General features: G+C 42.3%; 1 protein-coding gene across 9 annotated transcripts in view; it reads right to left on the bottom strand.

Annotated features, from left to right (window-relative positions):
- LOC118237267 (dematin-like) overlaps positions 1 to 16144 on the bottom strand; it is a 29217-nt gene that overhangs the window by 11596 nt on the left and 1477 nt on the right. For 8 of the 9 annotated variants that reach the window (XR_004767139.1, XR_004767140.1, XM_035435799.1 and 5 more), the window contains exons 2-4: positions 2295 to 2353; positions 879 to 939; positions 76 to 156 (exon numbers count right to left, since the gene is read on the bottom strand). Coding sequence is in view for 7 of the 9 variants with exons in the window: in XM_035435799.1 (XP_035291690.1) it covers positions 76 to 156; positions 879 to 890 (93 nt within the window). In the remaining 2 variants the exon portion in view is untranslated. Of the gene's footprint in view, positions 1 to 75; positions 157 to 878; positions 940 to 2294; positions 2373 to 16144 lie in introns of all 9 variants that reach the window. The other variant, XM_035435794.1, reaches the window with a different exon arrangement.

Raw genomic sequence — 16144 nt, 5'->3', positions numbered from 1 at the left:
CAGTATAAAGGACGGACCTTTGCTATAGTGTGACAAGGGAGGCATAACACAAACGCAAGGTGCAGGCTCTCTTACCACAATGGTGACAGCAGGGGAGCCAGGGACACTGGGCCCCCGGGAGGAACTCACACTGCCGGGGGAAGTGCGGGTCTGCTGCTGCTCCAAAACACAGAGTCAAAGGTCAAGGGTCAGTCTACCGTTACCACAGCATCACGGGGAAATGCAGACCGAGTAGCACGCTCGCCGCAAAACAGAAAGCCGTTCGGAAACATAACACAAAGGAAAAACACATGAAGGAACGCAAACAAAAACAGCCAAACTATCCTCAGCAACACAGAACTTATTCAGCAAAGGAAAACCAACCCTATTAGCTCACCAAACCCCTCAAGCCAAGTAGAATGTAGAATGAAGTTCATAATGAACTGAAATGCAGCACTGATTCATACTAGCAGTCTTTTCAGTAATGCTTTGTGCTCCATCAAATACCATGCTAGCCCTGGAGCTAATGTCTTCAATATTTAATGTACAGCACATCAAACACATTTATTTAAATAGGCACATACTACCACAGAACAAAGGAATCTTGAGAAAATATCATGGAGCCATTGAGTACTTTCACATAAACTGAAAAAATGTATTGTTTGCAGGAGCTGAATTATCAGCACCCTACTGTAATATTGAAGAATTAATTTTAGGTAGCATCCTACAAATCCCAGAATTATTTTACTCACAGAAATAAAGATAAAAAATGTTAATGCTGCCCTTGCACAGCTCATCATCATCCTCTTCTTCATAAACAAAGTCTTAGAAATCCAGTGTCATGGCGAAAACACGGAGACAAATCTGACTTTAAGGGATGAAATGAGCATTGTCATTACCTTCTGCATCATCTTGGAGGATTACAAAGCTGTTCCCTTGAATTTCAGCAAGATGTTCTTTCTGAGAAAGAGAAACAAATGGTGACAATAATCATACTGGAGAAAGGGAATCCAGCCTTCATTATCAGACATATTGTAAAGCACCAAAGGCATTCAGTGGCACAGATCATTGACTTGGTAGATGAATTAGAGTGAGTGTGGCATGTGTGTTATGGCACGCTGGTGTTGGAAATGGGGTCATAAAACAGTGAACAGTGAACCAGTAGAGTAAAGGTCAGCAGAGCAGTGGGTTGAACACAATTATGTTTATCTAACCAGATGTGAAATTTCAATTGGTCCCAACCTTTTATAAATTTCTAGTACATTTTATTTACATCAAGTCATTGCCACGAAGCCATCTACATCAAGCCATTGTTATTTATGTTATAGACTGCTAGAAATAACTTTATGCCTTCAATTTATGTATTCAGTAAAAAGTTCAGTGCTTTGAATTGAATATTTTTTATTACACCTGATGTTGGAAACATTTTTTAAACAGAAAAAAATGTTCAATACTGTAAATGGCATTTCTGTACAGCCCATCCTAGTTGACCAAAACAAGATCCAAGACCAACACACATTATAGGAGTCATTTGTTCACTTCTTCCATTGAAATCTACTTGTTTGAAATGGTTAAATCCCAGCTATGGCACTACATGAAACTAGTATTCCTTCCGGATTCATATCAGATATAATTTTGCTATGCGGACTGTTGTAGGTCATATTGGATAAATGGAGTAAATTGGTCCGCAGTTATCACAAGGCTAATCTGTCCCATACAACCCAATGCAGATAATTACTGTAATACAACCAGCTGTATTTCAACAGACTTAATGATACGCACAGGAGTTGCTAGGGAGGCTGTGTCATACTCCATTAATGTAATGGATAAAAGAGTCTGGCCATTTGACTGTCCCAGGGGGATACTGTTTTCTATCAAAAGAAAAATACCAAGTTAATTTGCCCTAATAGCTGTAGTGATTTTTTTTCACCCATCTACAAAATTACAATGTTTTATCTAAATGCATCAGGGGTTTCAGGAAGTTTCTAGAGGGGGTATTATATAAAATGGGAGGAGGGAGGGAGGGAGGAAGAGAGCAACAGAAAGAGAGAGAGAGAGCGGCAGAAAGAGAAACATGGCTCTTTTTTCTGTCAGCAGGGATTGATTGCTTGTCCCATCCCCCCTCGGTCTAACTGTAATGCATGGATTAGTTTATCTCCCACAAAATGCACGAGAGGTTTAATACCGTAGATAAAATTACATTCAATCACAGACATGACAACGGAGTGGTCTCCTTCAAAAACCACAGCAGGATGCTCCGATAATCTGCGTTAAGGTTCAGCCATAGAGCACATCACATCCGACAGCAGTCTTACCTCAGACGGCCAATTGTGTCATCGCAGTCGGATGGTGTTTTCTGAACCCAGAGTCAGCTCTGAAACAAACAACAAAGACTGCACGTTTACTGTAGAAGTACCTGCCTTACGATCGTTCTGAATGCATATTACGGCAACAAATTACACATTTCATTTTCACCCAGTAACAGCAGACGGATATGGGGACATTTACTACGCTCAGATTTACAGCCGTTATAGAATAGTCCGCTCATACTATTTCACAAGGCAATAATTCAATGTTTCACGGCTTTGTCATGAAGGCAATATTGGGCTCTGACCCCCTGATGGGAAATCAGATGTGTTCGAAAGGTCAACCATATTTCAGGCCTCCAAGATTGAAAACACCACAGTTTTCCAGCTGCATTCAGATAGTCAATCTCTGAAATTTCCCTTACAGTTAGCATCATATTAAAACTACTCCCAACAGCGACGCAACAAAGAGACTTTAATTGTTCTGTGCATGTCAAAGAAGCGGTTTCATTTACAACCTCAGCAATCCGCCTGGCTCTCCCCTGGTGCTGAGGGTGGAGCAGAGACCCTTTAAGACCATTTGGTCTGATGGCGGAGCTCTTTGTTCTGCCCATCAAAAGGTATCGATCCACAGTGGCTCCTTATCGTCAGCACATTTTAATAATTCATACCTTAATGTAACCTCACCTTGTACACAAATGGCTTGTTTTTTTGCATCGGCGATTTTTCTTTTATCCAATTTCCACAAGCTGAGAAAGAACCCATTTTGGTGTAGAATACAGACCTCAAAAACATTTTATTACAGAATGCTATGAGCAATCTGCTCGGAATGAAATGAGACCTCAATGCCTCGATGTAACATTGAAACACGAGTGCGCTCTTCATCTAAAGACAACTGCAGATTACCATAACTTAATCTAGATGCTGCATGTAAAATAGACATTTGTGAAGCCAGTCTCCTTAGTGACTGGGACTCATTACTGCAAGTGTCTCAATCTCCCGGATAAAGGTTGCAGGGGTCACCGTCCTACAGAAAACAGACGCTCAATCACAAAAGCACAAGCCATTTATTCTAGTCAGCACCATGTGGGAGAGGTGATTAGCATTGTTAAGCTACTCTGATTTTCAATGTAGTGTAATGCTCGTGCAGTTCTCATAGGAGACATTGCAAAGTAAGCTACAATTCAATTAACAGATCCAGTTAATGTATCTCACGTACGAGGGTTACTCTAGATGGGTTCTTCTCTTTTTGTACCATCAAGAAGGCATGTTTTCATAAAAGCGTTTGAGAGCAATCCAAATGTACGAATCAAGTAGCCCATAACAACTCAAGTATTGGCTCTACAGAATGAGTGCTTATTTTCCTTGTTTTTTCATTTATTTTGCATTTCTATCCTGCAAGCGCGTACTTGTCAGTTAATCTTAATTAGCCTGTATGAAACAGCCTGGGTATGCATGCATTTTCATGTGTCCCTAATCTAATACAATTGGCAGTCCCATAGTCAGGCCTGGCTTATGCCATTGAAACTGCATCACTCTGCAATGACAAATGTGACATCTAGAGACCCAGATGAGAGGGTGACTCAGAGGTGGTATTTGGAGATGAGAGGTGGGAGTTCAGTCAGTAGCGTACAAACACACAAATGCATTCACGCACACACACACACATGCAGCGCATACACACACACACTCACACACACAAGCACACACACACATCATAGATGATTCACTCTGCTACCAGATTGGGTGGGAATCTGCCAGAGAAACTGGGGGAGAGAGAAGGTGGGAGGAACAATGCTCTTGAATCGTGTCAAAACCTCAGTGTCTTGAGGCAGCCCTGCTGCATCAGTCACAATAATATACAGACAAAGAAATTGCACTCCTGAAAATATCCTCCTACCAAGTGCCAGCTCCGCAGACCTCCCACATCTCCCCTTGTTTCCTCGTCCGCTGATTGCCCATGACAACCATCTGTCCGTCTCAGCAGCGATGAGCCAGAACTCATTCCCAGTGCTTGCAGAACAGTCAGTAATGCAAACTGCATTACCAATGGCATTGAATGCCAAATTCTCTAGGGTCTTATCAAGATTCCAATATATAATGGTGGTCCCTTCAAGGGAGAGGGGGTTTTAGAGGACTGAAATCTGCTTGTAAATTTGCAGGGCAAACTCGATGTTGAGATGGAGCGGGACTGTTCACATCATTTGCTGGGGTTGCAGTAAATACAATAGATATTGCTGAAGTGACAAATTTCTTTTAAAAAAGGTATCCTCAATGACAAACTTAATTACAAAAATAATGAAAATGCATATCAAACCTGGGACACAAATCTATATGTGGGAACATAAAAAGTAAAATACATCTGTTTACATGCATAGTAGCTGTTTGTGAAAATCTGTTTGTGAAAATCTACAACAGAAAAAGAAAGTCAATTTACAAAATGTCTTAGTAATGACTTCCAAAAATGTCTCAAATGTCTTCAAACACACCAATGAAATGCTGATGCAAGTATTTAACCTTTCATAATACCAGAAATGTTGCAGCTATAAAAAGCTATGAAAAAAACTATCAATAGCAGCAGTGTTCATGTCACCATGGATGTTACCATTCATTATATGGTTCACTAAATCATAACTGATGCTCATGCTTTCCTCCCCAGTAAATGAGTTTAAAATCAAATCAACAAAATACATGAGGCAGCAATGCTTCGAGTGCATGCTGCTTGCTCTTATGACATGGTTCCACATGTCAGTCAAGCACTTCTATTCTAATAAATATGTCATCTAAGCCCAAGAGACAAGGGATGGCTCAATCCAAACGCAGAAAACAATTTTGCATCTGACAACTTACTCATGCCACAGACAAGACAATTTCAAGATGAAGATACACAATTCGGCCTTTTTTAATAACTGTCTCTGAGAGCGCTTTATTATCATGGGTGAACATGCAAATAAACACAAGGATTGCATGTTTTTAGCCCAAACACTGATCCGATATATTTCAGTCATCACGTTGTTGATGGAAATAGTGCAAGAAGAAAATCAGTATGTACTCTACAAGTGGCATATGATTCAAAAATTTTCCAGCAATGCTTGATATTTATGCATGATTTAAACAGCAATTACAAATGGAATTTATTGAAGAAACATATCCTTCAACATAACTGAAATGGCAATTGAAAGGGAACACCTTGGTATATTTATGTAATATTTTAGACAACTCAGATGTGAAGCATACATGTGTAGCCTATTTGAACGACCCACCAGGCACTTATTGGGTTAAAGAGCATATTAAGTAGAGGAGACAGCCTAATGACTTAAACGTAGAGATGTTGATCCCGGATCACCAGTGGACTCTGCAGAAGACACAAAGGTGGTATTCTATAACATTCGCCCTTGAGATATTATTTCCACTGAAGCTCAGGAGAATCAATACCTAGTGTGTTAAGCTCAGATGTCCGGCAGACTTGCCATTCTTTGGGGAACACAACCTGAGAAGTTGTTTATGTCCCTCAGACTTTCAGGAAGTTATTGCAAGAGACATGGAGCAGGAAGAAGGGTTTACTGTTTTTAAGATGATACATACATTGCAACAGAAGCAACGCTACGCAAATAAATCAAACCCATGCCTACCAAGAGCTTTGAGTGTGTGTGACAGATGCTGAGAAAAAAGCTGAATATCTAAGCAGACCCACATTTCACACCCTGGAGATGAACATAACATAAATATTCCTGTAAAGCTTGAGTCACTAAATTTGAAAGCACTTCCGAGCGCAGAGGATAATCCATTAGCCCTGCTTTGATTCTCCTCACAGTGTAAACCTGAAACGGCATTTTCCCTTGGAGTGTATCACTTTGGTTTATACCAGGATAAAAAAAGAAATGACTTATTATTTCACTTTACACTTAAAAAGTATACCGATTTCCACTTAAAATATGACATGTCATGAATTCCCTGGTTGGTTTGGAAAACTCCTTAGGTTCCTTGAGTAGAAGAGGCCAATCCCGCCCAAATGTAAAACAATAAAGAACACTCTGCACTTGAGCTTGATGTTGATGGCTGTTTTCACTCTAACAAGCTGTAGAGCATTTGCATTGTCAGACCAGATTGATACAATTAAGTACTCTAAAAGGCCCAAAGGAGATTTTTGATCCAATGCAACCTGGAGGCTGCACTGGGCAACATGCGTTAACGAATGGTACGTGGGCATGCAAGTGTGTAGGCGTGCGTGGGTTTGTACAGAATTGCTTGTAAAGGATGATGGACCGATCATCCTTCCCAATGATGCGAGCATTAGCTCAGCCTTCATGTCCGCCTCTGAACTTGAATAAAGACGCTGTCTCCAAGGTCCACTGCTCTCCGCTGGGATACATTCACCAAGCAACCGCCTGCTAACAAACAGGCACTAGGGCTTAGTCATACTGTGGCCTTTTCAAAAGACACAGGGAACCCCTTGCACAGAAGAAAGAGACCACCCATGAAAACCTGCAAGTCCACTGAACCTACATTTTCTCAAGGCCGATAAATTTACCAGACATTGTTGCGGTTTGTACCCAGTATTGTAGTGGTAAAAAATAGCAATAAAAAACAGGGTAAACCCCAAGTCACGGGAGAGAAGCAGTGCTTACCTAGCTACCTGTGTTTCCCTCATTTATCAGCACAGTTGATCTGAAAAAGGTGAGTAAACCAAGCCCCATTTTAAAGGTGGGTGAACCCAGTTTACTTGAGTTTACCCTTTACTACACCCCAGACTGAACCACCCCAACACGAGTGTTTGTCAATACTATTGGCCACAGAATGCATATGAGTCTTCATAACACTATGGAATCTGTTTATATGGCCCAAAGGAAACAAGTGCCAGACTCCCAGCATTAGGTCTTAATTAGGCTACCAGATAAAGACATATACAGCAAGATCAGCTCAGACTGTATTAAGGACTGATCTGGTGTTCTGCCTCGTTGCTCCAATTTGCTCAAGAGCCAGAAAAGTCTGAATATATGCTATAAGACAGTGAGCTCCCTGTAGCTATCAGAGCTCTTATACAAAGCCTTACAAAGGCCTTTTGCAGGAAGTTATGTTGAAAGGACTGCAGAATGATGTCCTCTCCGTCACTAATCTCAGCCATTTTATATTTGACTACATTGCTCATGGGCATGAGAAAAACAGTGTTCACCTGTAGCTGCATTCTTATTTCCTCACAGGACACTGCCATTTCCTAGGTTGAGGGGAGATAAGGGGAGACAAACTGAATAAGAAACTAATGAGACACTAATGAGAGTGCAGGAGGAGTAGACCGGCTTCATTACATGTCATTTAAGGACGGCCGAGCTTTCATTTTTGCACACTAGATGGTCAGTGCACGTCTATAGGAGTAGATGCGCAGGATAGAATTACAAGGATATCCACGGTTTACCTGTTGAAACGCCATATTGTTATATACCCACAGCCATCCTTGTGTGACTCGGTCAGTACAATCCCCTCACTGACGGAGCCATTGACATTCCTTACCAGCTCAGTTTCCGCCTGTCAGCTGCAATCAATGTGTGCAATTAAAGCTTTTATTACACATTCATTTTCATTCCTTCTTGAAACAAGGCCCTGTATTAATAGCCAATGCAGGTATTTCCTCTGAATGATGTTATCGATTTCCAGGCCTATGTTCATACCTCTTTTATGAAGGTAAAGCATGGGATGTTAACGCTCACAGGGTGAGCAGACGTTCCGACGGGAGGGAGCCCCACGCAGGGGCCCTTCTCGAGCTTTCGCTCACAGGGGAACGAGAGCGCCTGGATCAATGCGGCAGTCCGGGGCGCTTCGCTTTTATTTATTTGCTCTTTTGAAGCGCAACGTCATGGCTAACCAGCGTCGGTGACCTGTGCGAGCACCGGGACCGATCCCCCACAGCCCGACTCCCTTTTGAAACGGAACGCCCAAACAGCCCCATGGGATTAAATCAGGCCTGCGTTGAGCTGCCCATTGTGTTTTCTCCAGAGCTGCACATTACACAGATTTATTGGCGGCCAGGAAGGGTTTTCATGCCTGATGTTTGCCTCCAAGTCAATTGTCAGTGGTCTGTGTTCCCTTTTTTTCCGCTGACTGCTCTTTACAACACAAACACTAAACAGATTCAAGAGCAAAGGCTGGTAATTTATGTTTATGGTGGCACGTCTGTTTTCAGGGGAGATGTTCTGTCCAAGGGAGGGATTATTTACACTCATTTGATAACACTCCTGAAAAAGGGTGTAGATCAAGTCCATGTGCATCCTTCTCCAACACACGTCAAAGTGATGAAGACACTAACAGATCCAAAATGGTGGCAAATAGCCTAATGTATAATTTAAAAATAAAACGCTTCCATGAAAACCAAATGCCCTTCAAGCATGAATACCACATTACAATATGATAACAGGACAAACTGTGGAATGGCTTACCTCACTATACAGAGGAATAAGAGGCTTTCAGTATCCAGACTTTCAAATGCGGACGAAGAACCTCTTTGTCTTCTCTTGCTAATAACCTCTCCTTCCCACAGTGCGCTCTGTGCCTGTCCATTGCGATGCTTTCACAGTCTAGCTGTTTCCAAGGTTCCCACATCTCACCTAAGTGTGGGCTGAAATATGAAACTGCAAAAATATCACACCTGCACTGCCAACTGCTGACTGCATGTAATAGGGCCTTACAAGCTCTCTGTCTCTCTTCTTCTCTATGTGTCCTTATGTCCCATTTTACACCCCCGACTTTACTCAAAGGTTCAGCTCAGCATGCCTGTTCTCCTACAGACCACCCAAAATGCACTGCTCAGCACTCTTCTCCATTTCAATCAAGCTAAAAGACGGCTAATGGAAACACGCGACTGCTTTCTTCTGTTTCTGACGGTTCTTTCATAACAGTATACTGGCTCACGACTGCATCTTTTACAGCTTTGTTTCTATTTAGGTTAACTTGATTATCCCATGTGGTAAACGGGTCGAGTAGATTTTGTTAACAGAGGGGGATATTTCATGTTTAGAATTTGAATTGGTTTTCCAGATTAGTTTATTTATGTTAATAGTAGGGCTTTAACAAGACTGCATGGTGCTACATCAGAGCACTTTTGTGTTCACAAACCCATACTGCCTACAAAAATAAATATATACACTTTGACCCAAATTGGAATGAATAGTCATAACACTAGGTCCGTCCAATCGCTGCAGGATCCTCCATCAGGTTGGAATTGTGCAGATTATCAAGCACATCATCAAAAAGCCACATGCAGTCTGAGGACCAGCTATTTTCACTGTGCAACCTCTGCTGTCCACCAGCAGAGCTACCACAGCATCTGTACAAGAGCACTCTGAAGCTGTGGCAGCTGGCTCAGGTAGCCTCAGTGGCATGAAATGAGAGGATTATTGTGCTGATTGAAGTCCTCCCTGCCTGTTTAAATCTATGGTCAATTGCAGACACCCAGCCATGGTCAACACTTGCCCAGTGTGGATTGAATCTGGGCCATATGGCTCAATCGTTCAACCATGCCAATCCTATTACATAACCAATTTTTAAGAACTGCCCAGAGAATGGAAACCCAGTAAATGCTATTTACTTTAGCATGTGTTCTGCTTATGCTATTGAGACTCAAACACAGGCCATAAAGGATGTAGATTGGTCTTTGGGCCTTTGCATGAAGCCACATTTTGGACTATGTGCCGTACAATATGCATGAGCATGGCCAAACACAATCCCAGATGTGCTGTGTACTCTTGCAGACAGTGCTTCCAACTGGTGAGGAAGCCACATCAATCTGTGCCAGGGACAAGATACTCCAAAACATACACTGAGCTGTCTTCCCCTTCTCTACAATACAATAATTCAAAGCACATAAATACCCAGCTTCAAGTCTCAAAAAATAAAATCTGTTAAACAGCTATGTCATCTTTTTTTTTTTTTACTGTGAAAGATATTTACAAAACTATTCTGCAAGTGAATTTTCAGAACCGATAATGATATTTCACATGTATTATTTCACCAAGCTACAGTAGAGGCTGTCAAAATAAAATCACATGTATTGAAATGGCACATTTTACAGACATGTCACTGTACACTTCTTCACAGCACTCTGGCCTAAAACCCCCAGAAAAGCAAAGCCTAATGAGCTTAAGTCACAGTGTCAAGGAAACTCTCAAGGGGGCTCAATAGTTCCCAGGTTTCCAGCACAGTTGCCACGCTCTACACGAGCGGGGCCCTCGACAAACCACGTTCGTTGCCGCTTTCGTGAGACGTGCCTCCTCGCTTATTTGCCTGCCGCACGAGCCTTAACACGAGGCATGCTTGTTGTCAGGGAAACGTGACGCAATAACTTTCGGTCGTGAGAACGAGAGATGGAGGCACCGTCCAATTATGAAATCACTGCACGCATCACTGAGTGGGGATGGGGACACAAACTGCACAAGGTCGGGGGTGGGGGGGGGGGGGGGCGGGTTGGACACTGTGTCCACGATGCCATTAAAATAAGAAATGTATGATCAAAAGCACGGTTCTAATTTCAGTGACATCACCCACATTCTTGTACAGCAGCACAAAGAGGTCAATCATATCATTCCAACAGGTAAGTGTAGGGGTGGGTATGAGGTAGCTTCCTTGATTTGTTTCTGAAATAAGTCAATGAGCAAACACAATAGCTAGTTTATAATAGAAAAAAACAAAAAAATTGGTATCTGATCATACCACTGAGGAAACACCCTACAGGCAATACAAAAATGTACTGTGTTTATTACAGGCATTTTCAATATAGAAGTTAAGGGTTAACTATATACAAAGAACATAAATAACCTGTACTGATTCAACCAATTCTGGCCATATTTGGAGTTCAAATGATTTGTGTGTGTATGTGTGTGTGTGTGTGTGTGTGTGTAATCTGAGCTGCATTTTTAAATGAGGCTTTCAGAAAAAATATTACATGTCCAGTTAAGGGATATTCCACCAGAAAACACATTTATCTTGGTAGGTGAATGAGTTTGTCTATAAAATGTCTATCAATTCTCATTAAAAAAGGACATCAATTCTCATTAACAAAGGACATCATATTAGAGCAGAGACTAGCCAGTTACAGAACAGCTTTCCGTTATAAATGCAAGACCTGGCAATTGTTACTATGTGTGAGAAGGCTTTCAGAGTCTACAGAGGCCCCAAGTAGCAAACAACTAAATCCACATGGGCTTGTTCAATAAACAGCAGCTTGGAGTGAAAAACAATAAGCTCCTGTGTGGGCTCCACTTCACAAACCTTTGCTTAGCAAACAAAGAAAAGAAAGTACACACTGGCAACAGAATCAAATATTCCGAAAAGAACTGCAATTAGCTAATGGAGGAAAAAAAAAACACTGGAACATCGGGTTACAGCACAATAGATATTTGGCTAAGATTAGGAAATCCATAACAGAAGCTGCCAGGATTTTGTCTAATGTTTCTCCGCTCTCACTTTCTGCCTCTCATTCTTGCATACTACAGTCCCCTTACCAACACTACCCCTCCGTGAAAAAAACTGCACTTATCTTAACCTAGCAAGAACGGCCAACGCCCCATCAGCCCAATGCTGCCGTCACCAGGGCAACCTTTGCCTGATTGGTTGCTTCCACTACCAGTGGTGAATACATCACCTTGGCTAGGCCCCTTTCCTTTCACAGGAGCGCATATGCACGGAGGCAGACATGTAACCAAGCTGCCATCACAGATAAGGCATTATGCTACATTAGCTGAGCCTCACAGATATAAAAACCCCATAGTAATCTGGATGGAATACAAGGGAATTCATGTCCCATGCAAAGTACATCAAACCACTTGCTTTCCAGACCAGCTTAGCTAGATACTTATAGAATTATGTCTCTCCTCCTCCTCTGCCCCTCCAAAATATGTGCATACATCTATCTGTCTCTCTCCCTCTCCCTGTTTCTGTTTCTGTTTCTCTCTCTCTCTCTCTAACCCTTCCTCCCTCCCTCCCTCCCTCCCTCCCTCAGCCATGCACAAACATGATTAGCTAGCATCGCTTTTTTCCCCTGACGCTCAAAGTTCTGCCTGGCTGCCTTACATGAGAATTCTGTCAGCCCATCTATGTTTACATTCTTCCGCTGCTTCTCCTATTGACTTCTCTTTGGCTTTCATTGTCTGCCCTGGCTCGCTGTAGCACAGCCCCAGCTGGAAGCTCATTACCGCCAAGCTAACACAGCATCACCCGTCCTGAGAGGCCTTCCCGCCCTGGTTCCATCTGTTATTCCAGCCCCGGCTCCGTCCCACCATTCCTCCACACGCCTCACGCGTCTGCCTCCCGGCTGCGCAGACATCGAGCATTCCGGGAGGGCGCCGCGGAAAAACCTGGGGCCTGTACCACGAAGCAGGACTACCCGGTTAGCAGGATAACTGCACCGAGTAAAACCCGGAACTTCAGGCCATGTTCCAGACACAGGCCCCCTGTTCTCTCACGTGCTGCGCAATCAGATTAGCGTGCGGTTGTTTGATCCCATACGCATCTCAGCTGGCATCCATGTTAAATCCATGTGTGTAAAATCCATGTTGTTTCCATTATGCATAGCCGCAGTGGCAACTGATTCAAAGTTAATTGTGGGGTCTATGATTGCGTTTGCGGACTGAGCACTCTGGCGACTGCAAACCGCAGAAACCCCTATAGAATCTGTATAGTGAGGAGTGAAAATGGCCAGGCCGAAAACACAAACACCTGCGCTCATTACTCACACAGAGAAATGGCCTCATTTTTCTTTCTTGGATGTGCATCCTGCAGTAACAGCCAATAGCCTTTTCATTATTAAATAAGCATCATAAATATTCAATTGTCTTTAAGCGTTAATCTACAGCAGAATATAATATGCATGAATGTCTGCTCTGGAGGATGAGCTGGAATGAGCAAAGAACAGGAGAATCATGTGATTTATACTACCTCTGCATCACGGTGGCATCTATGCTATGACTTGGTCGATTTAACACGGCAATAAATTGCAATAAGACTATAACATTCTTAGGGCGTGGGATGGTGAAATACAGTGGCAATTGACACACATCTCAGTTACAAGCCTTTAGGGAGCACTTTCTCAACAAAGCAGGCGCTGGGTGCACAAAGAAGGCTAGACAGCCCTGTTGGCCTCTGTCTGAGCAGTGAAGTGCAGTGCTGGTAGGAAAGTTCAATCTTCGAGGCAAGGGTTTCGGGCCATCTTAAAGAGTAATTGCACTCACAGTTTCAGCCTGGCCCCACCAATTACACAAGTTTGAAAAATACTTCCTGGAATGGGTGGAGTAGGTGTGTCCATCTCAGTCGCATGAAGTATCTCTATGCAAATGAATTTGTACAGCGTAGCTGGGCTTCATGGAACTCGGAACTATCAAAATAGGCACTGCCGATCAAATACGAATCAAGATTCAGCAATTACATGGTCTATTTCTCATCTCAAATGTTTTCAGAAACATATCTGAGCAGACTGTTTAGGCGTTATATGAGAAAGCTTATGAACAGACTGCCATGCTTCTTCGGTTTGAAGGCCATCAGTTGCTACCATTGTGCCTCACAGGGATGACCATGTTTAGATTATCATTACAATAAAACCTTGGTTGTTGTCCACACCAGAAATCGCAAAGCCATCTATGATGCAGCGATTTTGTGAACATTATGTAGCCTATATAATTGACATCTTGCACTAGCCAGCATGTGTAATAACGTTCTGCTGCAAACATGAAGCCAGTGTGCTGCAGTCATCCTGTCTTGTTCTATCGCACAAGTATCTCTGAAGAACTTTCAACACTGCTATGGCCGTTAAGTAGCCTGCAAAAAATCAATAGACCCGAAGGCAGCTTACAAAGGGGCCCCCACAGTGCTTGATAGACATTAATACTGACATGACTAATTATGATGACTCGGCTTGCCAGGCCTTGGATCCAGGCCTGTGAAACTCCCCATCAACATCCTTTACATCTCTGCTTCCTGTCACTACACTTCCCTGCCAAACTGCTTCCAGACATCAGCTCCTACGATCCAAGGCCTTTACCATCGTTTAGACAATAAACTGCTGAAGTTGTAGCTGACTCCATAAAGTGATTCGCTGGTGGCTTCTTGGTTTACCATTGAAGGACAATGCAGTGGCTGAAAGGACAACAATAGAAACTGATGTCCACCACTCCAATTCAAAATTCCACAGCTCCACCTGCCACACAGTTCCTGTTTCCAATAAAATAGTTTTGTAAACTGCGGCAAAACGCAATTCCATGGTGGGTGTCACAAAAACATTACCTGTTCTCAGCCATTTTGGAGTCTAAGGCATGACAAAATGGTGATGGGTGAGCTCGAGGTGGGTTGGTTTGTGCTTAGGCATACAAGCCAGAAATGGAGGCCTTAATCCCATTCCTGGATTCGTCCATCAGGATGACGCCTCAGCGGATTTTACAAGAGAGGAAACTGTTTGCATCTGCTTAAGATAGTAGCCCAACACATTACGTTAATAATCTGCTGTCAATCAGAATCAAACACAGCTTGAAATAGGTCTTTATTAGACTATCAATAGCACAGAGAAATTACTGCAGCAGAGAAAAACTGTCCAGGGAGTGAAAGGGATATTCTTAATAGCAGATGGCAGATTTTCCAAGACATATCATTGACATTAGGCTTTTCCCATCTCTGTTTGCATAGATCCATTTCAGACATTACTACAACACCAACTCAATACTTTTAAACCTGTAAGAGTATAACCTCAGTTATGAGAAACAGATTACAAAGGGAACAGTGCTGTAATTATCCTCGCTCTTTCAAAATCCATCACGTATATCAGGGTTAGCCTGTGTATCTTGTTTCTTCTGTTAGGCTGAAGCCCTTACACAGAGGAGCTAAAACATGGCTTCATCATTTGTGTGTGCCTGATTTTAATTAAAAATCCCTATCCCCTTGAAATCCGGTTGACAATCAATTCTCTGTTAAGAGGCTTAAAGGAACCAAGGGCTAGTTTGCCAGCTAAGCAAGCTGACAAGAAGCTCAGCTTAACCATTTTGCTTGCCTTTGTCTTATGTATATATAAAGGTAAAATACTGAGTAGCCAAAGTTGGTTATTAAGCTTACCTATTAATGTCATGTTGTAGGCTACATTGAATAATTAAGGGGAAAGGACAACCCTCAAAACGTTTTATTTGTAAGAGTGGCAGTTTTCTACTCCAATGCATCCCCACAACAGAAACTGCACATTTCCCATACACCATAATGGCTCACAAACTATATGACAATGAAGCATGTCTGATCTATTTGTTGACAAAGCAGAACACCAGCCAACAAACAGTAGAAAACTGAAGATAGCAGAAGAATTCTCTGCAATTCTAAGATTTAGGAAAATCATTCACAGCTGGTAGAGTAGAGTTTCCTTCACTGTGTAAGACTGTCACCATTGCTCAGCAAAACATTACCAAAAGCAACAGAATAAATACAAATAAAATTTTCTGCAAAACACCACAACAGTCAGTGGCACTACGGAAATGTTTCACTAACTACTTCAACGGCTACATTTTTGTGCAATGAGATATAAAGATTATAACTAAAGTTCAGGGGGCAAAAACTCATCCCTAAACTACAGTGGCACGTTGGGTTTAAACCTCACTAGCAATTCCATTGAAAAAGACAGAGGATCTGTTCAGAAGCTTTTTTGGTGCAACCTAACCCCACAGCATGATCATAACAAGGACTTAAATGATTCCCAGTGACCTTGTGAAGATGGACAAGCCTTCTAATATACCAGCACCTGTGAGCTATGTCTATTCAACTGGGCCCTTTCAACAAATTAGTAAACAGAAACATTACACTTTATTGATTAGTTAATCAGTGTGAACTAAACCAAGTAGTATAAT

Source organism: Anguilla anguilla, chromosome 10, assembly GCF_013347855.1.
Source record: "Anguilla anguilla isolate fAngAng1 chromosome 10, fAngAng1.pri, whole genome shotgun sequence".
Classification (NCBI taxonomy): domain Eukaryota; kingdom Metazoa; phylum Chordata; class Actinopteri; order Anguilliformes; family Anguillidae; genus Anguilla; species Anguilla anguilla.
Note: the sequence above shows the minus strand (reverse complement) of the source record. Positions and strands in the feature narration are given on the sequence as shown.